Raw genomic sequence first — 18998 nt, 5'->3', positions numbered from 1 at the left:
CTTCTCCCCAGCCCGCCGCGCGGTGCCCCTCACTCCTGCTGCCTCCTCCTCCCCTCGGTCCTCCTCCTCCCGCCCCCACCCCAGCGCACTCCACAAGTGCCGCGCGCTCGCCGCTCCGAAGCGGAGCGGGGCCGGTCCGGGCTGCGGGCGGAGACGGGGAGCCGGTCCGGTCCGCGCGGGGCTGTCCGTGGTGCTGAAGGCGAGCGCGGGCTGAGCGGGCGCCCGGCCCCTGACGGAGCCCCTTTATGTGCAGCTTCTGGCGCAGCGCAGCATCCGGCAGCTCCAGCGGCGGCGGCAGCAGGATCGCTGAGCCGGGGCTGAGAGGCAGAATGGAAGGCTTTATTCGTCTGCTCTTCGGCTACTTGGTGGCGGACCTTCTCACGCTGATGTGTCGGGCTCAGGAGAAAGCTGGACAGCAGCTGGGGAGCTTAGTGGTGCTCTCAGGAGGAAACCACTCCAGCCTTGGGGAACAGCTAGACCCCTCCGAGCCACCTCCCACCCCGGACTTCTGCAGGGGCTATTTTGACGTGATGGGGCAGTGGGACCCCCCCTTTAACTGCAGCTCGGGGGAGTTCATATTCTGCTGCGGCACTTGTGGCTTCAGGTTTTGCTGCAAGTTCAAAAACACAAGGCTGGATCAAAGCACCTGCACAAACTATGAGACGCCGTTATGGATGAACACTGGGAAGCCTCCTTCCCGCATAGATGACCCTCTGCATGACCCTACCAGGGATAAAACCAACCTCATTGTCTACATCATCTGTGGGGTTGTGGCAGTCATGGTGCTGGTGGGCATCTTCACCAAACTAGGGCTGGAGAAGGCGCACAGACCCCAGCGGGAGCACATGTCCAGGTAAGACTGAGTGACTGAGTGCCAGGCAGCAGAGTTCTCCAGAGTCCACTCTGCTCATCCCCCAGTCCCTGTTCCCCCTACCCTTAAAAAGGGAAGAGGAGCCCATGTGTTCCTGCTAAACAACAGCAACTGCCAGGCAGGCTGCATTTCCCTCCAAGGCAACTGAAAGAGACCCAACTTTGGAGAGCAAAGCTCCCTTGAGTCCTTAAGCCCAGGTTATCAAATTCATGCATACTGAGCAGGACCAGAAATAATTGCAGAATCTGCAGACACAGTAGACCATTTAAATGTGCTGTATCTGACCCTCTCCCTAAAAAGATCTAGAAAGTGTTCTCAGATATATATATAAAAAAAATAATCCTGAAATCAGCAACACTGAATTATAGAAAGCCTGATGAGTTCCCTGTTCCAACTGCTTCAAAGCTTGGAAAATGTTTTTACTTCTCAACAGAAGGATGTAAACAAATGTCATCTCACCCTCCCTCTCCAGCTGCAAAATGGTTTTGGCAGGACCCTCCCTACTCCCCCAGCCCTTGCAAGTGTGTGAGCTATTTGTAAAATTTCTAAGCTGTGAAAATGAGCCAGGATGGAAAGGAAGAGTGAGACACAAAAAGCAAAAGCTATCGTAGAATTTCTTAACATTTTTTTTCAACTACTGTTAGAGGTAAAAAATGGAATATGAAAGTATTGTCTCATCCATATATATGTGTGTTATAGTCTGTATCTACAATCTAATGGCTGAATTATAACAAAGGGAACCTCCCCCACCTAGAGTTAGGCATGTGGTCTACCATCTACTCAAGATACTAGCTGCTAAGTGGTGGAAAGCCAGGTGGGCAACTCAGAACAGTGCCCAATGGCTTTAACAACATATTCCAAACCCAGATTGTAAAAGCAGTTCAAAATCAAGGCATATCACATTTGTCAAGTTTGCAGTCTGTCTGATTCTTTAGGCTAATCCCAGGCACATGAAAGTAAAGCAGATGGGGGAAAGGCATTAAAAAAGGCAAACAGTTCCATTAAAGAGTCTAAATAGATTTCATCATATTGGGCAACTTTAGTGATTAAGTACAACTTAAAATATACCTTCTACTGGATATGCAGTGTGGCAGAAATCTTCCTCTTGCCTGGACTTGTAATGCTGTAGTTCACAACCTCTAAAGCATAAATGAAGAGTCATCCTTTGAAAAGCAGTCTAAGAGATCAACTCAACACCTGGGGCCTTATCTTTTTACTGAAGTTTCCCGATGACTTTTGATTTATCCTGAAATGAAAACAGAAATCCATAAAAATGCTTCTGCCAATGCATCACCATTACACTAGCAATTAATTGCTATTTATAAACTGGCTGATATGGATACACTTTTACTATTGAGGAACAAAGCACACTGCAGAAATTTTTGTCAACATTCTGTGTCACTGATACTTTTGCAAAGATGTTTTTTTGAGCAAAGGTATAATAATTCTTTAGACCTTTGGAATATTCTCAGCTACTTAGAGAGAAAAATAAGACATGGCTCCCTATTTCTTTTTTAAATCTTAAACTACAGAGGTTGTTTGGAAAAAGCTCTCCCTTGTTTCAGCCTCTTTCCATAGTGTCTTCACATAGGCAAAAGGGCAGGGCTTTTAACAATTACAAAACCCAAGACAAAGCGAAGATGTAACCATCCCAGCTTACATATTACTTAAATAGGTCCTATTTCTACCAGTAGAAATATTTGTTATCTAAAGTACAGGTGTGAAGTATTCTGAAAGGATATTCTTTCTTAGTTTATGGAAACAATTGTAGGGGCTTGGAAAATCATTTTGAAATCCTTCAGTCATGTATGCATAAAGATTAGGTTTCTGAAGTGATTCTCAGAAAAGGTCGTCTGGTACCTTGATTACTTAACAGTGTCTGAGATGTGCTTTTCTTGCCATTAAAATGCTCAAATCAGGATTATATAGAAACTTGGAAAGTCATGATCACATGGAAAAACAGTCACCCACTCACTCAGTACGCATAATAGTCATGTTCTGCAGCCTTATAGCTTTTTTTTTAAAAAAAAAAAAGAAAACAAAAACAAACAACACACTTCTCACACTCCTATTAGAGCTATGGGGTGAGTTTACCACTCACTTGAAAAGGAATTAGATTTGTAAATCCTGTCGGCAATCTAAAAATCTGTCACTGAGTGAAGCATTTGAAGTATCTTTTGTCTTCAGTTGTGTGTTCAGATAAAATATTCCATCCTAGCTTATTTTACACTACTGATGTTTTGAAAAAAAAGGCTGCAATGCTTAAGAAAATAATTTCTCTGTTTAAACAGCAAATAGTAACAGAACTTAAAATAATACGTAGCCTATATTCATATTCAACTTCTTGTTTAACACCCAAAACTGCAATATAAAACCCAAACAAACTAACAAAACCCCCTGTTCTTTAATGAACTTTATTAGTAAGTGAAAGTATAATGCAATGAGAGTATATGGTAGGCCAAACCAAAATACTAAGTGTTACTCCATTTTGGCTGGCAGCAAGAAACACATGGATGTTGATTTGTCATCTATTCCTTAGCTAGGATTGTCTCCTTTCCTTTCCCTAGCCAATGGCTACACAAAACATGAATCCTCTTCATTCCTGTGAACAAACTCACCTATGGGACTGATAGTTCTGCTTTTCAGAAAATAAAATGTATTAGGTGAGCTTATCTTTTTTATGAGGACTGATTTTTTATTTTTTTTAAAGTGACCAGAATACAACTGGTGTAAATGATACATTTCTGTTTTTGATTCACTAAAAATATGAGGAGAGACTTGACACATGGGAATAAGAATGGTGACTTATAAATAGGAAGCTAAACTGTGCCACACTTATTAATTTCTTCCATTATTTCATCTTGCAGACAGTGGTTCTGCTGTTGAAGTAAGACAGTGGTGTGTGTAAGAGTGGTACAATGATAATGAAGGGAACTTCACAGGCTTAGCAAGTGTAGTTTCTATACACTTACCTTTCATTACATTTTGTTTACTGCTATACCAAAAAAAATCCCAAGAACACTTCATTGATTTCACTGAATTTTCCTGAAATATTTGGCAATGAAAAAGCAATAAGAAAATGTATTAATTTGGTGAAACCAATCCATAGGAAGAAATATCTATTGAGCCATCCTTTTTAGGAAAAAAGGCGTCAAAATCTGTCCTTTTTTAGAGACCTTGTTGCTTCCTTTTGTTTTGAGAAAAAGGACCAACTCTGGCACTGTTGACATTTTCTTTTTTGTTACATCAGTGCTTTTCAGTAAAACACAGTTGGCATGGAACTGCAAATTTGGGAGATGAAAATTGAGAGGGGAGTACAGAATTAACTCTACATGGCATATTTCACTTGAGATGTCATATGATGATGTTTTGTTTATATCATTCTCATTTAAAAATTTTTTTTTATATTAAAAGGAGAAAAATATTTCCTTCAGCTGCAGTGTCCAAGAACTAAGCTGTAACAGTAATATCAAAATTGAGGAACTCTTTACCCTCTTTCTTTCTAAAAGAATAAAGGAATAGGATGGTATATGTTATCAAATAGGGCAAAGGGAAGAAATGTGGCAGTATTATTCTTAAAAGGAAAGACAACTGATCTGCCTCCTGAAGCAGACCTATAAGCTCTGCTAGGTATATAAGGGCAGCATATTGTTGCTGCTTAAGACTACATCAATGGGACTTCCAGGCTTCATGAGTTATGCTTCTCCTCCCTCTCTTGAAAATCAGTAGAAAAGGGAAAAGCTTTACTTCTGTTTCAAGGAGGAGATTCTTCTGTAAATAAACTCACACCTTTGTCTTTTCCCCTAATCCTTGTGGAGAATTCACAAATAAGAACTGAAAAGGACAATATTTACAATCATGCTTGTATGCTCCAGCTCCTGTTTTTTTAAGCAGTAATTCTGACAGTATGTGAGCAGCCTTCCAGATATTGTGAACCATCTGAGCTTTTCTTTCTTCACAGAGTGCTGAGCTCACAAGTTACGTCTTTTGTTGACCATTCAAAAGACATGTACCTGGGACCAAAAATAGCCTGACTTGCCAAAATCTTGAATCCTATGTGTGAAATTATCTCCCATATGGGTTTTGACCCAGTTTTGAAAGCAATATATGACAAGTGACCTTTCATGAAATAACCTGTGCTTCAGCTTGTACCCATAAGGGAAATGCCTGTCTCCACATGTTTTAAAATACCTGAAAACAGTATTACATATCCAAAGAGAAAAATCTTATGGGAGGAGAAATGCTGAAGTTTTGATACCTAGGTAGTTCTGGGGCATTAACTGCCATGTAGGCAACATTTCTCCACTTCTGTAATACTGCAACCAATATCAATACACAAGACCAAATAATATCACTATTTGGCTAGAAGGTCATCTTGTATTTTGCATTCCCTTAAAAAATCATTCAGTGTAGCAAAGGTGTAGATAAAGACCCTCCATGGATATATAATTTTTCAATAGGACTCTCTCTTCACATTTGTATGATGACATTCAGGTGAGACAGATGCATGAAGGTATTATAACAGTTGGTTGACCATTGTAGATTTTTTCAAAGCAAGCCTCTATTCAAGGATTTTGTCATATACTGGGGCACAAACCTCCCTTTATCCATTTCATTATATGGGTAAATCCCTAGAATAACAAAATGCAGGTACAACATTTCCTTTGCATTACAGTGACACAAGCTGCTACACATTTTTAACTCCTGCACAACAGTGGAAGATAAGGACAAGCTCTGCCTTATATGAGCTGTTCTGTTGGGAGATTCTACAACTTTGGCTAACACAGTATAAACAAAGGTGCTGTGTCATTAGAACTTGATGGTTAATAGTTCCTACAGTCTTAATACAGTGGGATTAGGACAGCTAATTTTTTGAGACCTCTTTGAAAAAAGCCACCCTAAAATGGTAGAAAGTGTAGCTGGCATTTACACTGACAGGTAGTAGTTAAGCTGCTATCATGGGGTGTTATTTACAGTCTGCAGTGAACAATATTTACCATCAGATCAAGAGCAATGAGGAAAGCATTTCTGGAAACCCATTTTCACAAAGTTCGGAAATATAATCCATGTATTAAGAGATCTCACAGTTTTAATTCTCACATGAAAGCTAGGAACTTTAATTTGCTTTTCTTCCCTTCCCAGAAATGTGCCCATCTGCCTCTGGAATTAAAATTAATGTTGATGTCAATATTTTCTTTGTATGGAGATATATTTGCATAGATTAACTAGATATTAATGGTTTTCATCTCCACTTATTCTAGACTACGTTTTGCAATATAATGCTTTCCTTTTGCATAATGTTCTATATACCTTTGTGAGACATCTTTTATTGAATTTTTATTATTCTGTATGTAGGCCAGCTCTGCTACTCCTGCTGTATAAGCATCGCTTCAAATGGGAGCATTGCTCTGATACTATTAATCATTTTGTTACTGTCTTCTGACCTCTATATCAACAGAGTATCTGTAATATGTTCATCACAAATGTAACTAATATTTTAATAGCATAATGCTAGCCATAAACACAATGAAATAGCAGTATTGTTCAGCTATGTACCAAAGCAATGTTCCTGCAATCTGAAAACAATACCCAGCTCAGGATTCCTCTCAGCCTGTAACTCAAATGAAGCTTCTTTGTAATATTTAAAAGTACAGTGGATCTTGATCAAGAAATCATCATGTCACAGAATTACAGTTGAGGAGCTAGATGGCACTTGCCATGGCTTTCACCAGTGAATGTGCTTATTTCTATTTATTAGTTCATAAACTAGTTTATTTTGATGCAGTATCTAGGACACTGTATATAATTTATTGTAGAAATTTTATCTAAATTGTGCACACTGTCCCAAAAATACATCCTTAAAAAAAAATAGCTCAAAGGGTCTAAAAATTAAAACCAGTAAAACCAAAAGAATGCAAATAACAGTCAGTGCTGCATTGACCCCAATAGACAAGGCTTCCACTGGGCTCTGAAGACACTGGTGACATACACCATAGCTTTCCTTTGCCTAAGGCAACAGCTTCTGCAGGTGGGCCAATTATTTTGTGTGGCACAATAGTTCAGCAGGCATATTTATGATACACCTAAGGGATAATCCTGCTCCTGCAGAAGTCAATGGTAAAAATCCATAGCCCAGAATCACAGACAAAGTTAGATGTTGCCATGCTGAGAGTTTGAGAGCCTGGATCTGAAAGTAACTCTGGATCCTCAGGACTAATACAGACAGGACTAATTGTTTGCCTAAGAATGGATTTAGACTCAGCAGTCCACTCAGCAGTGACTCTAGTCCTTAGAAAACACACCAGCACAGGATGAATCTGTGTCTTTCAGATATAGTTACTGCCTTCAGCTCTGCAGAAGTCCACAACCAGTATCAAGTTGGGCCTGGCCTAACTTAGGAATACCTTTGCTTGCTTCCTCTTTGCTAGCATAGAGCTTTTATCCTGTTTCTGAACTGGCTTCAAAGTCTCAAGGAGTGTTCCTGTTCAAGCTTTGCTGTATTGAGGAGCGGGACTCTCACGGAAGCTAGAAAAGACTTCCTGATCTCCCCTTCTGGATGGGAAAAGCTTAAATCCCTGATGATGAAGAGTGCTATGCCTATGGATTTCTACATGAAAACCATGTCACCATTCAACTTTGGTCACATTTGAATGAAAATGGCCAAGACCGTGGTGTTCTGTGTAAACACATGTGAGAGAATTTACTTTAACAGGCCCTGCTGGTAATATAGGTGTGAAGGTAACTAGTTTGTGAAAGCTAGAGACAGGGGCCAGATGCTGAGGTGTTCAGCAAAGCCAAGATGCCAGTGCTACTAAGCACATGCAATGGCAGAACTCAGTAAGTCTCAACAAACTTAAATTATGTAGCCAAGATAGCTAAAGAACTTAATGTGTTTCTATGTATTACTACTAGCACACTGTCTAAGGCAACATAAAAAGAGCCTTAGGTACCAAGTCTCTCAATGAAACTGATCCTGATTTGGCTGGAAGTGGAGTTGGTTTCTCCACCAGACTTCATGACAGACTGCATCTAAACTGAAAAAAAACCTTGGAATATACTGGTAATGCCTTATAGATTTTGCAACAGGTTCATTATGATTTTGTTTGTTTTTCAGGGCTCTTGCTGATGTTATGCGACCTCAAGGTCCTTGTACAACAGATCATATGGAAAGAGATCTTAATATTGTAGTACATGTGCAACACTATGAAAACATGGAGACCAGACCTCCTCCAAATAATTTACGTAAGTTGCACTATAATTTTACCAATATCTGGAATGATGGAACTAAAATGAGCATTATGAAATAAATATTGCTGGATGTCAAAAGAGGATTGACGGTACAGGGGTTCTTGCAAATTAGTTATTCTGTTTCTTTTTAATTAGAAGTCTTGGTTGACTAATACAAGTTTTGTGTTATTGTCACCTCGTACCTTGTGGTTTTGCTCAGCTCGTCAGCCTATGCCTTATTCTATGCTTTGTTATACAAACATACAAATAGCTAAGTTTACAGAAAGATTTAATGAGATGTTTCATATGGCTGTAACATCCAGTAGGAAAGTGGTCTCATTAGGCTGTTATATCATCTCCACTAGTAAATTAGTTACTTTCCTTGAGAGCACCAAATTCTACATGGTTTTGGCTTTCTCAGTTTTTTGTCTCTAAGGGAAGGTTAGAGGAAGATTATTATTTTGAATTCAGTATTAATATTTTTATTCATTCTCTGCTATTACATATTTTTGGTATTGAAGGTAAGGAAAAAGTACACCTTGGAGCTCTAGAATATGGTGACATTTCATTATATGAAGTCCTAGGCTACTTATTTCATTTCTCAGTCTTGTTTTAGACCATAGTAGAGAACTTTCTTGTGCTCAGATATATTTTCCTTTTGTAATGAACATTTCCACTTCACTTTGAATTTGCACAGATATTTATGTTTTATACCTTCAATATACACATATATAAATATATATATGCATAAAATTATAGATCTGTTTAAAAATTCAAGTTCAGTATGTTTATAATAGAAAAAAAGTATAATTTGGAAAGGTTTAGATTGTTAGGCAGTGGATGCCTTTATTGACCTATGTTATAGGTCAATGTAGATGTGTTTTACTGCAAATATACTTCTAATGCACTGTTATTTGGATTTTGAAATTCTGAAAGCGTATGCACTAGTCTTTTCCTTATCTTTCTGGAACTACAGAAAGCATAAAATTTGCTTGTATTTGGACAAAGAATGAATTTTATTCGGACCAAACCATGCACTTATTGTGGTATTTTACTGATCTCTCATGGGGAAAGGGTGTTAAAACAATGGGAGAAAGAGCAGATTCAGATGTTGCATGCACTCCTTATCCTTGTTTTGTGGCAGAGATTGACTGTGATTTCTTACGTGCATGATTACAGAGTAATAGGAAAGAATTAAAGCTGTGACCTCTAATAAGGATACCACATAGAGTGATGTGTGACATCTAATCTGTCTGCACTGCTCTCCAGCAAAGTACTTCCACCTGGGCCTGTGCAGTTCTACACTGCAGAGGAGGAGGTGCTGCACCATTACATCTCTAATTCTAGATCACACACCTCTGGAGGGGAACTTACACCTCTCTCCCAAAGGTGCTCTAGCCCCCTGAAGCTGAGCTGGTGAACTTCTGCTCTAAGGAACATAGGAATATGCACTATATCTCTCTTTGTGTATTAGCTCTGCTCATCTCTGATCCTTCCTGTGACTGTGTTTTCAGGAAAGATGCCAAATGGTAATGAAGTTAGGATACAACCTGATTTTCTCTCATATGTAAAATGTTTATTCAGTATTGCAGTTAATGGAGGAATCAGACATTAAAGGGATTCTTACTGCATTGGCTGTATCCAGATTTTTGTAATCATCACACTAAGATATTTTGCTTAAAATTGTCTGTATACTTAAATATATCACATAACACAGCAGGTCTTTAAACTTGTTTCTTGGATTTGAATTCAGATTTAAGCCTTGCTTCCATAAACTCTTGCATTTAAATGCAACTCAGAGGTATGCATGAAGAAAAAAAAAATGCATTCAGTAGTACCATAGGATCTTGGCTTATGATGACCCCAGATGTCCATAACACCTCTGCTGCTGAGGAGTTAGCTGGAATGCACAGGGTCATAAACAGCCTGCCCAGAAGCAAGCAGCTATGATGTCATTTGTTTGAGTCTTTAATCAACTTTATGGATTAAGTCAATCATTTAAGATTGTTCAATGCAGATCTTTACGCTGTGAAATTACTCAAGGCATTCTGTGACCAGCATTACATACATTTACTTCATAGCAAGTAGATCATTGTTCTATATTTGTTGCCACTATATTGTGACACAAACTCACCTAAAAATGGCTAAATAACTAGAGTTAGCCAGAATATCAGAAATTATTAAAGTCTGTGGAGAGCATGTGCATTTATGGTGTGGAAAAATCTGTATAAGAAAAATTATTAAGACAAGTGCAGTAAGATTTGCAATTTGAAATTTTATAGTTGAGTTCTGAAACACTACAAGAGTGGATATTACTTGCAGAAACTTTACTGTATGTGCATTACCTACTGTATGTGCTGGAAAACTGGCAGGCTTTTTTGGTTATTTGTTACATGCACATAAACCAGAGCGAATTACAGCTTTTGTAAAAATTCTATTCCACATCTTTACTTATGTAGAGAAAATGTAATGGTACAAAATTATAGCATAGGATGCTTTGGTATATATGTTTTAGGTTTTCTAAGTTACCTTTTCTATCTACTAGCTATCCCAAAATGTGACTTAAAAATACGAGACTGATGTACATTTCAAATTGATCCATAGATATGAAGAGAGCAGGAGGAATTTCTTAGGCATTAGGTATGGTTTCTGTATTGTGTCTTTCAGAATACGAAAGACAAGCTACTGAAGGCCAAACATTATTAAAAATATTGTAATTTGACTGTTCAGTTGCTCTTTCTGCCTTCTTAAAAACATTTCGCTGATGCTGCCAACCTGTTCTGAAAGCACTCTATGAAAGGAAGCTCTGACAAAATAACAAACTTTGTATGATTTCTGACATGGAATATTAGTTGTTTTTTTGTTTGTTCTGGACTGTTTGTCACCAGAGAACAAATATTTTCTAAGCTGCCTGCAGCTAGCACAGCTATTTGCTAAAACTAGCACTTCAGTGGAAGGCTAAAAGTAGTGATCTCTTTTCAGCATATCTTGCAGTTTACTCAGTTTCTTGTGTCTTTTTTTCTGATATTCAGAAAAGAACAGCCATATTAAAGGTTCTGGAAAGACAGGTTTTTTTCTTTAATGCTTTTTTTGTTGTTTTTTTCCTAGATGCTTTTCAATAAAAGCTATTTGTCCTTAATGATTGTTAGTTTCCATGATTTTCTTCTGGTACTCTGCTTTACTTAAGATTACTTTTCTATTATTGCCCTTCATTCATACACATCAGAATGTGGTTGTACTTTGTAAACAAGCAGTAGGTATCTACCAAGAGTCATACCATTCTTTCTACAATGGAATGTTAAATAAATAATATAAAAAAAAGAGAGGACATTTAAAATCTATATTAAAAAAATAAAACCAAAAGCAGAACTTGTTTTGTTACTCTATGACTTTCACGGATCTTAAGACAGCAGCAACATTGCAGATTTTTTGTTAGTTTGTGTTGTTTTTTTTTCTTTCTCTCTTTCTAATTATTATGCTAGAAGTAAGCAATTAATTTAACTTGTTGGGATTATAATACTGGTGCAGTGGGTGTTAGGAGCTTTTTTACCTACATGCTCATTCTGAAATGTGATTACTGCTATTATTTCTAATTCATAATCAATCACAGCAGACTGAAACAAATACTTAAGTTAGTGCTTTCCACAGTCACTTTTCCTCATGATCAGCACGAGCTCTGTTACTTTTTCCTCAATAACAACTAGTCTTGCACTAGTATATTTAGAGCACTTATGCAGAGTCCCAAGGTAAAGGTGACTTCAAAGGGAAGCCACTTCTAGATTATGGAGGTTTTTAAGATGGAAAATGCTAGATTTTACTAAGTTTGACATTTAGGTATTATTTCTTCCTTTTAAAGTTAACATTAAAAAAGTAAATTGGAAGCACACCACTAAGAAAAGTGTTGCACTGTATTAAATGGCCAGTTTTAATACTGGCCAAGAATTTGCAGCACATGTGATTAAAATTATTTTTTATCTTCTAAATATATGCATGAGAATAATGTGTTTGCTGCTGCATTTCGTTTTCAGTTGTCCTGGATACTTACTTATTACAAATGCTTATGCTTAAAACAATGCTAAGACATTTCTGTAACTGGTGCCTTATGGAAACTTAACTTTTTCTACTTCTTTGATTTGCATTGAGACAGTAAGCATTTAAAAGGAGGGTATTTTTAAAAGTTTTTGCATATTAGAATACAATTTTTTAATTTCTTTTTTTTCTGTGCTTTTCCCTGTTTCAGCCTCTGTTTTCCAGTGAGAGAAATTGTCACTAGCTTGACACTGTGAAAATACAGTTGGAATTTGCAGGATTTTTTTTGTATCCCTAGTGGATATACTTTTTGTTGTTGTTTATAAATACAGCATTCCTTGGCAAGTTATTTTTTGCATTTAACATTCATAAACATGTTTATATCAAATTATTCACTGCATCTCATTGCTTCAGCATAATTTAATAAATGCAGAGCTGTTGAAGTATATGAAACACTATTAACTAATTTAGTCACACAGTAACTGTTGGCCAATGACCGGTATAATAGTGAAGAAGAAGTCAGTGAGAATGTGCAGGTCTTACCCATTACAAGATGCTTCTGGAGGTATGGGCCTTAAAACTGTACTCAAAACTTTGTCAGACAGAGGGTTGCAAAATCCAAAGGACTGAGCAAATATCTCTGTGTTTGTCCTCATTGGTATCTAGGTTACTTGATTACAGTAAAATGCTTTTTTTAGGCCTGGCTGTAGGCATGGGTCTGGCCCAGAGGAATTGAACTCTGTTCTTCATAAACTTTAATTGGCTGCTTGCCTCCACACTTAGGAAGACAAAGTACAGTCAGAAAGCTGAGCTGTATGAATAGGGCTCCAGTCTTGTTTTATGAGTGAGAAGATGGACAACAGTAGGAAGTGTTCAGCAAAGAAAAAGTTTTAGCACAGTAACAGATGGAGAAGTGAAGAGGTACTGTTCCTGCCCTGTGGCCACAAAAACCCCATGCAATGTTACAGGCTGGGCACAGAGAGCAGCCAGGCAGAAAGGGACCTGGGAGTTTGGGTTGACAGGAATCTGAACATGAGCCAGCAGTGTGCTCAAGTGGCCAAGAAGGCCAATGGCATCCTGGCCTGTATCAGGAACTGTGTGGCCAACAGGTGCAGGGAAGGGATTCTGCCCCTGTACTAAACACTGGTGAGACCACAGCTTGAGTCCTGTGTCCAGTTCTGGGCCCCTCAGCTCAGGAAGGAGATTGAGGTGCTGGAGCAGGTCCAGAGAAGAGCAAGGAGGCCGTGAAGGGATCCAGCACAAGTCCTGTGAGGAAGGACTGAGGGAGTTGGGGGTGTTCAGTCTGGAGAAGAGGAGGCTCAGGGGAGACCTCATCACTCTACAACTTCCTGAAAGGAGGCTGGAGCTAGGGGGGGTTGGGCTCTTCTCCCAAATAGCTACCAGTAAGACAAGAGGGCATGGACTTAAGCTCTGTCAAGGGAAGTTTAGGTTAGATATTGGGAAGAAATTCTTTACAGAGAGGGTGATCAAGCATTAGAATGGGCTGCCCAAGGAGGTGGTGGCTTCTCTGTCCCTTTAGTTTTTTAAGAAGAGACTGAATGTGGCACTCAGTGCCATGGTCTGGTAACCAGGGTGGTAGTGGATCAAGGGTTGGACTGGATGATCTCAGAGGTCCTTTCCAACCTGGCTGATTCTGTGATTCAATGATATAACCATTTCCATTATGACTGAACAATTGAGTTTTTGCTCTTTCTTCATTTGTTGTACAATAAGAACAATTAGATAAGATTACTGCCTTGCATCCTATAATTTACTAATCAGCATTTAGTTCAGATAAATTTGACATATCTTAAGGAAAATATTGATCAATGTAAAATGTGTTTGGGAGAAATACAGTTAGCCACTGACATTATCCTTTAGTGGCAACAATTAACATTATCGCAATAAAAATATTTAGAACATTTTTTTACTTTCTAGTAAAAAGGCTGAATGACTATTCAATAAAATAAAAAATTATTGTCATAACAGAAGAGAGCATTGCAATACTAGACTATTACATAGGCAGCTTTGAGTCACAAAATGTCAGACTTGAAAAGCACACATAAAGGATGAGAGTCATTTTGCTGTTGATGGGATACAGATTCAAGTACTTTGAGATGTTGTCTATTAGTACAAGGGATGCATTTACTATCTACAAGATGAAAAGTTCACTATCTAAATGTGGTTTGGCTTTGGAAAACAGTTATGTGATCCGTGTGATGCTGCTTTTTCTTTCATGCCATCAGCATAATTTTTTCATAAGGGTTTAGTTCCACAGGTATTTGTTAGTAGATATTGATATGTCCTGTCATCAAATACACCCCTGAAACCAAAGGCAATGCTTAGAAAAATAAGCATATTCTACTTTTTTGGCACTTTTGCAATCTAATTTTTCTTACTAAATTTTATTGATGAGGTGCTATTCCTATGCTATACTACTCCATTTAGTATCCAAAATTGTGTTTTGTCTTTGGACAGACATGCTGGGATTCTTGATGTCAAAAACTGGGATTCTTGATGTATAGGAAACAATGCTAAACTAATAGAAATCATGTTTTGAAGAAAACCAAAACCAGCAACACAACCTTTTTATGACTGAGATCCCCCCCCCCTTTTTTTTTTTCTTTTTAATATATGGCTCCACTCACCTCACAAAAATGCCAACAAAAGAAGTACCTTTTGCTTTCAGTGTTGTTTTGCCAATGCCATCACACAAACTAGGCTTGCCTCTTCCATGCCAAACAATATCTTTTTTTAACTTTTGACTTACAGCTCTCTGAATCCATTGACTCTCACCCTAATATTTTGTCTCAAAAATCATAGATTTGTAACACAAATGACAGAAACATAAATTCATTAGTACAGTGGTTTCTATCCATGCATTCAGAGGCAAGCATTAGCTATTTCCAATTGATATAACCACAGCTAAATATCTATGTTCTTTATCACATTGGATGTGTGAAACTTTGATTTTAGATGTTGAAATTCTCTTATCAGAAATATAATATTCTGTAAAATTATTTCCCTCTTCATTTTTTAATGTCACACCAGTTTTGCCAAGCAGAATCAATACAGTGGATACAAAATAAAGTAGAAGAGGCTGGCTGCATACATTAAAAAGCTTATGAATACATATCCCACTACTACCAGGCAATTTTGATAGCCTATGCAGTGAGAGATATTCTCACAAATTTCAATCTACATTTTCAAACACAAATGAGTTTCCATACCTTTGTATTACATCCTCTGCTTTATATTAGAACTTTCTTTGAAATGTACACATTGGCTCTGACTGCAGTTCTATTATAATAAAATAAAGGAAATGCACATTTGATATATAGCTGCTTATGCACACACCCAAGCATGCACAAATAGGGCGTGGGTGATGAAATTTGGACATTAATGGAGTTAACAATTTGCTTAGCTGGATGTGTCCACAGTAGACTAAGTGTCTCAAACACAGGTCTATTTTTTACCCTGAGAAGTTTTTTCTCACTGTATTAGTTTGCCTTTTACACTTAGCAGCATTAGGCAGAAAACAAAAACCAGCCTTTCCCACGTAGACAGTTCCAGGGTTAGTCTGACCATTCCTTACAACTTTTGAACTACTTTATTGTTTTCTCTTAACATACTCTCCATGCAACAAACTGTGATTCCAGCCTCTTCTGCTGCCTGTAAGAAGCTGGTCCTCTAGGACCACAAATACTCTTTGATGATGGTAGTTTTTGTTGTTTTAGAATGTCTGTGGTCAGCCACTCTGTACAACATATGAAAGAATACCATAACATAGAAAAGTATGGCAAACGTCTACTAGCATTTCATCTTATCAACAAGACACTGAAAGTTAATTGCTTTCAGGCACCAATTACAAAACAGTAGTGGATGCAGTTCAGAGGTGGGGGTATGCACAGTCTGTGAGCCTTGCAACAAAAGTAGGATTTTGACAGTGCTTACAGTAGTAGCTAGTTTAAGCCAATTAGATGAAACTCTGGTTTGTCAAAAGTCACAGTCAAGCATTCACCATCTTTAAATCCTCAAGGATTTTATCCAAGAGCACCACGACTTACTTAGGATCTAATATGTCTCTTTATTGAGGGGAATTATGTTTTTGTTTTAATCTTGAATAAGGAGAGAGATATAGGAATATGTAGCAAGTTTATCTTATGGATTAAAAAAAAAATTATACATCACTGAGAACTCAGAGAAGGAGAAATGCATGTTCATTACCAAGAATAATAAAAGTCAGGGAAATGCAGTGAACACTCCCAAATTATTTACCAAACTAAACCTTCCTGAGAAGTGTTTCGAGAAACCAGGACACTAGAAGCTGTTTCCTGCTAGATGGTTTTTTGTCCGTTTTTGTTTAGATTTAGGGAAAGTTTGGGAGTCTGCAAATGAGGAAAATGTCTGTGCTGTTGGCATGTAAGAGACAGGGAATCTTTCCTGCTCTTCACCCATGCTCCTCCCCTTTGGTAGCACAGCTGCTGTGGTTGAACAACTGTTGTCATCCCAGTATGCAGAAAGGGTTCTTGGAGGGTTTGTATGGATACTGAATACTCAACTGCTGAACCATGGCACAAAACAGAATTGCAGGTGGCAGCTTTTACTTACATAAATGGTCTAAAATTTCTCCAGAACCTTACGTGAGTAGAGAACTGAGCACAATGGGGATTTTTAAACTAAGGCCCTTCCAGGACAGAGGGATCCAAGTCAGCATGTTTGCAAAGCTGCTCAAGAACAGGCTGACTGGTTTGCTAGTCTGGCCAGGTGGGTCTGGGCTATGTAAAAAAAATATGCCTGGATCATTTGGAAGCAAATTAACAGATGAATTCTTGAGCATCCCTGTATTGAAAAGAATGAGGCCTACTGTCAGTATTTTATAAGAGCTTCCAAAAAGGAAAAGTAAGCCTTTTGGCATCATTCTCATCTGGGAGTTAAACTAAGGAAGCTGATGGTGTTTTTATCCTCTTTCTTTTATATTTCTCAGGGCCTGAAGGAGTTTCTGTGCAACATATTCTCAGCAATTCCTGCTGGAGGCTGGGCTAAGATTCAGGATTATGATTTTTTTTTTCTAAAAGCTTTACACTATCTCATCAAATGACTCTAGTTTGAAGAACATACTTTCAATTATGAGAATAGATTAGACTATAATTTTTTCCAGAACTTGAAGGTTGGAGAACTACATTGCTCCTATAGGAATACAGATTCTTTTTAAATTTTCAAGTTAGTTTCTGAGCAGCCAGCAGCACGGTGAGGGAACTTTCCTTATCCTTTGTAAAAACAAACCTAACTACTATTTTGATTAGAACAGTTTCAAGTTTCTAGACATAAGGGCTTTACTTGGCTAAATGAACTAACAGAATGATTTTTTTAAGCAAAATCATTCACATTTATGATTATTTCTTTCCCATAATTTAACACTTTATTTTTCTTTGGTTCTTGATTCCTTCCTTCCACTCAAAAGATCAGTGAAAAGGAATGGTTTATCTCAGAAATAATTGGGCCCACCAAAGAAATCAAGAAATCATTGAAAATCAGAAAAAGTCTGCACTCTGTGGGATAAGACATTTGTATCAGGTTTTTGCACAGGCATTTAATTAGAATAAGGATCTCTAAGAGTTATAATGAATGAAATTCAGTTATAGCAGGCATCTCCTTATTCTGTGGAATGTGTCTGGGGTTTATCTTGTGTCTGCAAATTCTTTAATGAAAGCCAGTAAACTTTTACCTTGCCCCTTATCTTATGACTGTGATGATGAAGAGGCCAGGGATTAAGCCTGAATAAAAATGCCTGTTGCAATAGCAGTAACAATTACCAGAAACTTAAGAGTTAATGTTAAGAGTAAAATTATTTATGCTACTTTGAAGATTTTTGAATTTTAACAGGCATATTTTAAAGAATAAGTATAAAAAATACAATTTATATCATTAGAGCAACTCTTTCTCTGAACTGTCAATTATATTAGTATTTCCATGCACCCATCTGAAAATTACCTAACTCAATAATTATTTTTTCAGCTGTGATCCTTCCTTTCTTCAAATAACTACATGCAAATTGATTAGTTTTATTTCCTCTCAGAGTGAGCAAATAGAGAAGAAGCCACCTGTGCTGCAGGACTCTTTTCAAGCACATAAAATTGACACACTATAATATGACCTTGTATTTTCATAAGCTAGCATTTTAGAGCCATTAACATTTACTTTTACTTGTGGAAATCTGGTTTGAAATATTTATTTGCAAGCCACATTTTATTTCCTAGGTGACACCATTTTCACCATTTCTACAAATACAGAGACAGATAAAGAGGTCTCTGGAACCATAGACACAAATCTAGAGTTATGCTGCAAACTATCTGAATCACCTATCTGCTCTATGGATAGGAAAGATTGTAAGATTTTATAAGCATCAAAATAACCAAGACATTTTTCTAGAAAAGAAGAAAAATGGTCAATGAACATTTGGTATCTCTGACTTAGTGCTTTACTCTGCTGAAACTGTCCACTGGAATAATGCCAGTGTTCCTTCCTCTTTGCCTTCTCTCCTTTCAGCTCATAAGAAAGAGAAAGAATTTTGTCTCTTCACTGCAATCTCCCTACATCTCTGTAACCCATACACTGTACCTCAGCTTCCTCTTGTGTTTCTTGATTTTGTCTGGACAAATTGGCACAATTTCTGGATTTTTTCTGAGTTATCCATCTGGTGCACATGAAGTGACTGATGAACATACAGAACAAACCAAAAAACCCAACTACAGTTCGTACTGCAGTCTTCTGTCTCCATACAGCCATTTGTTTTCCTAAAAGCTGTAGAAACATCTCTTCCCTAAGAACTTGATTACACTAGAAGGGGCAAATGGGTTAAAAATTACGA

General features: G+C 37.8%; 1 protein-coding gene across 1 annotated transcript in view; it reads left to right on the top strand.

Moving 5' to 3' along the window:
- The first annotated feature begins 245 nt into the window (after positions 1-245).
- SHISA9 (shisa family member 9) overlaps positions 246-18998 on the top strand; it is a 161133-nt gene continuing 142380 nt past the window's right edge. Inside the window, exons 1-2 of the mRNA XM_008490341.2 lie at positions 246-853; positions 7986-8113. Coding sequence (XP_008488563.2) covers positions 246-853; positions 7986-8113 — 736 coding nt within the window. The remainder of the gene's footprint in view (positions 854-7985; positions 8114-18998) is intronic.

Source organism: Calypte anna, chromosome 14 (genome assembly GCF_003957555.1).
Source record: "Calypte anna isolate BGI_N300 chromosome 14, bCalAnn1_v1.p, whole genome shotgun sequence".
Lineage (NCBI taxonomy): Eukaryota > Metazoa > Chordata > Aves > Apodiformes > Trochilidae > Calypte > Calypte anna.
This window is presented reverse-complemented; position numbering and strand designations above follow the sequence as displayed.